The sequence below is a fragment of the Stigmatopora argus genome, chromosome 4 (assembly GCF_051989625.1).
Source record: "Stigmatopora argus isolate UIUO_Sarg chromosome 4, RoL_Sarg_1.0, whole genome shotgun sequence".
NCBI classification, from domain to species: domain Eukaryota; kingdom Metazoa; phylum Chordata; class Actinopteri; order Syngnathiformes; family Syngnathidae; genus Stigmatopora; species Stigmatopora argus.
Window position 1 is genome coordinate 19,744,282 of NC_135390.1, and position 8,228 is coordinate 19,752,509.

An 8,228-nucleotide genomic window follows, 5' to 3' on the forward strand; every position below is an offset into this window, starting at 1 on the left:
AAATCAGATGGAAAATACTACACTAACCCCTTGAACACACCTTTTTGGCTTTTATATCATTTCATTTGTCAAAATGTCCGATTCTCTTCAGACATATTTTGAAATGGTCAAGAATATTTTCTTCCACACCAAAGAAAATACAGATGCCAGAAATACGACAGCCATAAAATAGTTTTTGCTGAAGGCGTCACTAGGAAATGCACGGACCGCCACTGGTACTTAATAAAAACACGTTTATGTTCATTTTGAACCTGTGCGCTCTTTATATTTCATAGACCTTGGGATGAAGTCTGTATTTTGGATGATGGAGCGGAGTGGATTGGCGTTGTCACAGCAGGGGCCGAAGGACCCCTACGGAGTGACTACAACTGGAGTGGCCCAAAACACAGTAGTTGGGAGTGGGACGGTAACCTGAGTACGAATCGGCCGTTGTGATAGCAGCCTGTGTTTGTGTTACATAACGCCGGCAGTAGCAATAATAGTATGGTAGTATGTACTACCAGGGGGGAAATCGAAGGGCGTTGACAGAAAGTGGAGGAGGGTGTTGAGGTGGGAGCCAGGGGTCCTGCAGATGGTGCTAAGTAGGAACAACAGCTGAGGTGGAGACATTGGAGTTTGCATTGACTGCTGACATACCATAATACAGTAGGAGCAAGGAAATAGGTAGAGTTGTTTGTCTTTATTTAGTTATTTTTCTGGTGCTGGTTCCCTTTTTTAATGCCAAAATGAGCAGCTGCCTATGTTGCCCAATTGAAAAAAAAATAAAAAATAAAAACATGACCATTGTGTGGAATTGATTTTTAAAAACATCATAATGAGGCAAAATAGAGTACATTAGTACCAGTACAAATGCTTTGTTAATGTACCCCAGTAGACTTTTCATGAAGTAATGTGGTGGTACCGTGACCGGACGTTTCGTCGACGGACAATTCGTCGCCGGATTCGTCGCCGGACATTTTGTTGAACGGACAATTCGTCGCCGGATTCGCTCGCTCTCAAAATTATAATCATGAGAGAGAGAGTGTGAGTTTAATTTCTAAATATCTAATATCAAAATATCAACAGTAAACTCTCTGTCATAATTTGACAGCAAGCGAACCAAAGCGGCCAAACGTCAGTTCTAACAAACATCCGTTCTACCAAAGTCCGTTCTACCAAACGTCCGTTCTACCAAACGTCCGTTCTACCAAACGTCCGTTCTACCAAACGTCCGTTCTACCAAACGTCCGTTCTACCAAACGTCCGTTCTACCAAACGTCCGTTCTACCAAACGTCCGTTCGACCAAACGTCCGTTCTACCAAACGTCCGTTCTACCAAACGCCCGTTCTACCAAACGCCCGTTCTACCAAACGTCCGGTCGACCAAACGTCCGGTCGACCAAACGTCCGGTCGACCAAACGTCCGGTCGACCTAACGTCTTTCGACGAAACGTCCGGTCACAGTATTATACATTAGCTCCCGACCTATTATTGAGAAATGTTCTGTATGCAAATGGAGAATAGAATGAAAGCTGAGATGAGTGATACGGATGTGATTGAAGTCCTCAAACAATTGAACGCATTCATGTGGGCGAAGGCAGACTCATTTAGGGTTCTTCATTGCTTTATTACCGCCCATGCATTGATAGACATGGAATGAAGAGTAATATAAGAGGAGAGTGATCTTGCCCAATAAAGTCACTGGAGGCACGCTTAACTGTACCCAGTAATCCCAGTAAGATTCTTGGATCAAGGGTACAGCTTGTTGGCCTATTGCGATCATTCCCGCATACCTGTTGATTAAACCGAGAATCCCACACGATGGAGGGAATTCACTGACCCCAGCTGGAAGTAGAGGGTGAGAAAAAAACGGGGACATGGAAAGAGGGAGGAGGTGACAAGGGAAGGAAGGGTTAAGGCCAATGACAGATTGGAAACAGGGTGGCACTGCGAGAGTGAGCTAGAGGTTTGAAATATCTCGCCACCCATTCGGGCCCACTCGCCAGAAGCCCAGAGTTGAACCGCAGACAGATTTGGCCGCAGGGTAGGAAAAGAGAAGGGGGTGTTAGTGTCAGGGCCTGCCCCCGAGGGAGTGGTGGTCATTGTCTACTTTGCCAGTACGTGGATCAGTCGCGGGCGCAGTAGACTCAACAAACAAACAGGACAAGGCAGCTCCTTCATTCAAGTGCAAGAAGACGCGGCGAGAGCAGAACAATCAAGGGACGATCAATTTTAACAGGAGAAGGAAGCATGGCAGTGAGTACCTCACTATTTAGAATCTCACCGACTCGATTAATTGTTTGAAGATGAGTCATGCTATTAAATCGGAATATTAATTTCTTCTTGCAATGCTGCAATAAAAATTGTAGGAGTCCTAAGTGATTTAGTTCATTAGAATTGGACTATGATGCATTGTAAAAAATGTATTTAATTAACCTATGAAACTATTGCAAACACTGCAGTCCAGTTTTAATTTAAAAATGTGAATAATTGTGCACTATCAATACATACACATACATATACATATACAAATACATATACATATAGATGTATATGTTCATGTACATGTACATATATATATATGTATATTATACATATATATATATATACATATGCATATATACATATACATTTACATATACATATACAAATACATATACAAATACATATACAAATACATATACAAATACATATACATATACATATACATGTACATGTGCATGTACATGTACATATGTATATATGTATACGCATATGTATATATATGTATATTATACATATATATACATATACATATGCATATATATACATATACATTTACATATACATATTCATATACATATGTACATGTACATGAACATGTATGTATATGTAAATGTAAATGTAAATGTATATGTATATATATATGTATATGCATATGTATATGTATACATATATATATACACATATACATACACATATACATATATATATATACATGTATACATATACATATGCATTTACATATATATATATATATATATATATATATATATATATATATATATATATATATATATATATATATATACATATACATTTACATATACATATAATTGCTCTACTTTTTTGGTCTTATTTAAAATAAAAATTATAACATACACAGGATAAAAAAGATGATAGTTATGCTTTCCGTTGTTTTTAATTAAAAAATGTACTCATTAAACCTTAAATGACATCTAATGCCTTCAATGGCAGTCTGAGGGTTAAAAAAGTGGCCTGTGAGAGTAGGAAAAAAAATCATAGCAGCCAATGAGTTAATACAACTTTCTCGACTATACTTATCCTCATAATGACCGAGGTGAGCCTGCCAATTAAAAGAGCGGTCGCCAGCCAATCATAGATACCGTCAAGTTGTCGGGGAATTGATCAGTTCATATTTTTACCATGTCTCTTTTAATGGGCATCACTTTACACCTCCGGGGTAACGCAATATTCCAAGCAGCGAGGTCATTCGTATAAACGTGTTGCCCCAGACGTGACTGTCTTCACATTTTTGGGACATTTGAATCCGCAGCGCTTAATCCGTGCGCACAACATCAACATCAACAAGCCAGCGGCCATCCTCAAAGAGGTCAAATGATCTGTTTAAAATAGAGCTGTCTTCTTCCTACGGGTGCCCAGTGTCATTCATCTCATTCGCTTTGCATTCTACGAATTGACATTTTGTAAGAACCCCCCTAAAGTCTTCACAAGACATGACAGGACAACATTTTCTCTTGCGTACACTCACATTTTATACGGAGTGTTGCATTGTAAATGTGCCAGTACTACTACTACTAAGTTAAATTAGCATATGTCAAACTTTTGATATGTAACCTCTCCCAAAATCTGCAGCTCTCAAAGTAGTAGAATAATGACCAACATGAAAATATGCATGTAAACAATAAGAAAAACACCTGACTAATATGTACTCAAATACTCAACCTACTACTCAAATATATGTTCTAAAAGTTAACTCATTCATGACCAATGACAGCAAAAGACAATAAATTCATTTGAACTAGGAGAGTTGGCATAGATGTACTCAAACGCCCAAATAAAATGCGCAAAATTGACTTAAATCTTTTGAAATATTTGCTCAAAATAACAAATACTTTCTACTGAAGCACTCAACAAGTGACCAGAATACTCACTAAAAACTCAATTTAAGTTGACAAAAAACAAATTAAAACCTAGAAGTACACAAAAACGTCTCAAGTGACTTATAAATATAAATGAAGGAAAATACAACCAACGATAAATTTGGTCGTACTATTGGGTACTCATTGACCTGCCATTGACGGCGATAGATGTCCCATCATACCTACTGGACTTGAGCCTCCCAGTCACAATGGATTGGACGTCTATCTCCATCAATGCCAATCAATCATCACTACAAAACAAGTTGTATCTGAATAAAAGTCATCGCGAAGGTTAGGAATCTTGTACTAAAATGACCTCCTATTTTCTGCCTCTATAAACATACCCGTACAATTTCCCACATCTTGAATCGGAGGATCTCCTTTCCGCAGGACGCAGCGGCCGAGGAGCTGGACGAGCGCTGCTTCCTGTCGGCGCAGGCCATGTCCAGCCTCAAGGTGTCCGAGCACTTCCGGGTGCTAAAGTTCCTGGGCGAAGGCTCGTACGGCAAAGTCATGCTGGCCGTGCACAGGAAGAGAGGTCAGCTCCATCGCCGCAGTGTGAAATTCCCCCGTCCGCCCTGGTACTCGGACGTTTCGTCGAAAGACGTTTGGTCCCCGGACGTTTGGTCCCCGGATATTTGGTCCCCGGACGTTTGGTCGATCGGATGTTTGGTCGACCGGACGTTTGGTAGAATGGACGTTTGGTAGAACGGACATTTGGTCGCCGGGTTGTTACTGTTGAAACCAGCTCTCAAAATTATAATCATGAGAGAGAGAGTGAGTTTAATATCTAAATATCCAATATCAAAATATCAACAGTAAACGCTCTGTCATAATTTGACAGCGAGCGAACCCGGCGACCAAATGTCCGTTCTACCAAACGTCCGTTCCACCAAACGTCCGGTCGACCAAACGTCCGTTCCACCAAACGTCCGTTCGACCAATCGTCCGATCGACCAAACGTCCGGTCGACCAAACGTCCGGGGACCAAACTTCTTTCGACCAAATGTCCGGTCACGGTCCGCCCTTCGATCTGATTATACGGTCGGTTAGGTAACGCGGCTTACTCGATGCGAAAAAAAAGCCGACCAGCGCATCCCTAATGAAAGCCATCCTGGCTCTGGTTTCGCTCTTGAGATGAAACTTGGTATCGTGTGGCGTAACTTTGGCTACAATGTGAGGACGGATGAGTCTTTGGATGGCTGCCGTTTTGCTTTTTACGCCCCAGCCGCTTGAATCAAGCGGCGTTCTTCGGATAGAGTTGCCGTGATGTTCTGGTAATCCAATCGCCCCTGGAGAGCGAGTTAAATTTGATCGCGGGGTTACTCAATCGCAATGTTGAGGCGAGCTCTTTCGTTTTTTGGGGGTGTTTTATTCAATATCTCGACTTGACATGTTTTTGTGGGTCCCGGGCAGGAACCCCGATGGCCCTGAAGTTCTTCCCTCGTAAGTCAACGACACTCACCTCCTTCCTGAGGGAGTACAACCTCTCGCTTTCCTACTGCACGCATCCCTCGCTGACGCGGGCGCTGGGCATCTTCTTCTCCACGTCGTCGCACTACGTCTTCGCCCAGCAGGCCGGTCTCTATGGCGACCTGTACAGCGTGATCGTGTCAGAGGTCAGTTGGCGTCAAAGCGTGTTGGGAAGGATGGAAGGCAAACATTTAGCCGTTTTGAAAATGAAAATTTATGAGAAAATTGTTGCATTTGGGGGGGCGGTTAGCGCGTTGGACTCACAGGTCTGAGATCGAGGGTTCGATGCCAGGTCTGAACCTTCATGTGGGGAGTTTGCATGTTCTTCCCATCCTTGTGTGGGTTTTCTCCAAGTACTCATGCATAGTAGTAGCCTGGTGGAACACTCTAAATTGCCCCTTGGTATGAATATGAGTGTGACTGGTCCCCTGTTTCCTTCTGCCCTACGATTGGCTGACCACCAAATTAGGGTGTCCCCCGCCTGGTGCCCATAGTTGGTTGGGATAGGCTCCAGCACCCCCCATGGCTGTTGTGAGGATAAGCGGTCTGGAAAATGAATGAATAATAAAAATAGAAATTATGCAATGGCCTATTTTTGAATGATAAATAATATATTTTCCTCTGTGTTATTGGTGATAAATAATAATTAGTAATTTTATCATTACAATAGTAATAGATAGATTCATTAAAATGAAGATGAATAAAATGAATGCAGTTGATATCAAACTGATTTTGATCATGACTTAACCAATCAATAAAATGGCTGTACACTTGATTTTTTAAAAAAATGTGTAAGCAACTGTCGCGACCGTCGGCAACAGAACCCGCGCTTCTACGCGGCAACCTTTTGCTCACGTCAGCAAAACGGCAAGTTGATAACGACTGCGGCCATCTTGTCACTGCCAGTAACGAGCAAAGAACGCGATAAGCATGAGAACACTCGACTCTCACGACCTAACCCCTTTTAAGATAGCGCATGATGGGAGGAGGGAGCTTTCCCACAGCGCCGCTGAGTTTACGCGCGTCTTGTCATCAGCACCGCCCGATTTATTGATAATTTATTATTATTAATTATTGATTTGTTGTTGTTATTTGTACACATTGTGGTGAAGCTTTAAATCTCATTATTCATTCATATTCTGAACCGCTTTATCCTCATTAGGATCGCGGGGGGTGCTGGAGCCTATCCCAGCTGAGTCTGGGCCAGAGACGGGGGGCACCATGAATCGGTGGCCACGAGGAGATGAACAACCATTCACGCTCCCACACTCATATCTAGGGGAAATTTAGAGTGTCTAATCAGCCTGCCATGCATGTTTTTGGAATGTGGGAGGAAACTGGAGTACCTGGAGGAAACCCACGCACATGCAAACTCCACACAGGTGGACCAACCTGGATTTGAACCCAGGACCCCAGAGCTGTGAGGCCGGCGTGCTAACCACTCAAGTCGCCGGGCCGCCCCTAAATCTCATTACACTATATGACAATAAAAGCATTCAATTCAATTGGGTTCAACTTAAACTGTTTTCGATGGATTGTTATGCACAACCACACAAATATACCACTTAGCTAAACTTGTTTCTGAAAATCCACGGCATTAAAAAGACTCTTTTGCGTCGACGTTAGGTGGGCCTGGACGAGGAACACGTCCAGAGAGTCATGTCCCAACTGAGCGGTGCCGTGACTCACCTGCACTCCCTGGGCTTCGTCCACCGCGACATCAAACCCGAGAACATCTTCCTCTGCGACAGCGCGTGCCGCTGGGTCAAACTGGGCGACTTCGGCCTGACTCGGGCCGTGGGCCACACCGTGGGCGCCGTCTGGTACGAGTCGCCCTTTTGCACTCCCGAAGTGGAGCCCGCCAAGGAGGTGGAGAAAGGCGAACTGACGGAGGAAGAGGAGGAGAAGGAGACCATTTGGATCACGGTGGAGCCTTGCATTGACAGTTGGGCTCTGGGGGTCCTTGCTTACTGTCTGCTGACCGGCTGCTTCCCCTGGCAGGAGAGCACCAGCGACGACCCCGGCTACGCCAAATACAAAGTCTGGTTCGAGCGAGGGGAGGGCCTCGAGGAAGCCGACGGCTTCACAGTACAAAAGGAGAACCGGCGGAATAACCCGCCGCCGTCACAGTTCCACGGCCTCAGCTCGCACGTCATGGAACTCCTCCGACTGTTGCTCCATCCGGACCCCGAGCGGCGGGGGAGCCCCGAGGAGATCCTGAGCTACCTGGGGGGACCCTGGTTGATGGAGACGGAGAAGGAGGAGAGGAGGAGGGAGGAGGAGGCCCGGCGGGAGGCCAGGAAACTTGGGGAGGTGGGGGGAGGAGTGGGAGAAGAGCTGGTGAGGGAAGGGAGAGGGGAAAGATAATGATTTTTTTTTTTGTAGTCAAACATATATCAGGGGTGTCAAACGTGCACTATAGCGTTAAGTTTGTAATACAGGGAAAAACCGCACTTGATTGCACACAACATGTAATTAAATTCAATACAAGAACTGTACCAAGAAAAATATATTTTATTGTAAGCAAATGTATTCTGTATTTTCAGTTTTTTTTTATTATATCTGTAGATATTGTCGTCAATTCTCCTGTTGTATAGATTCCTGTGTGTATAT

At 43.7% G+C, this 8,228-nt stretch overlaps 1 protein-coding gene across 1 annotated transcript; it reads left to right on the forward strand.

Moving 5' to 3' along the window:
- Positions 1-2,131: 2,131 nt before the first annotated feature.
- Positions 2,132-7,982, forward strand: sbk3 (SH3 domain binding kinase family, member 3). Its single transcript, XM_077599446.1, has 4 exons — positions 2,132-2,235; positions 4,533-4,680; positions 5,559-5,761; positions 7,242-7,982. Exons 1-4 carry the CDS (start codon positions 2,230-2,232, stop codon positions 7,980-7,982), a joined length of 1,098 nt encoding a protein of 365 aa, XP_077455572.1. The 5' UTR covers positions 2,132-2,229.
- The last annotated feature ends 246 nt before the right edge of the window (positions 7,983-8,228 follow it).

What these genes read in the sequence shown, in the direction of transcription:
- sbk3 (XM_077599446.1), top strand. An exon ending in GGCCGTGCACAGGAAGAGAG is followed by an intron (nt 4,681 to 5,558) that starts GTCAGCTCCATC and finishes GGTCCCGGGCAG; the next exon opens with GAACCCCGATGGCCCTGAAG. An exon ending in ACAGCGTGATCGTGTCAGAG is followed by an intron (nt 5,762 to 7,241) that starts GTCAGTTGGCGT and finishes CGTCGACGTTAG; the next exon opens with GTGGGCCTGGACGAGGAACA.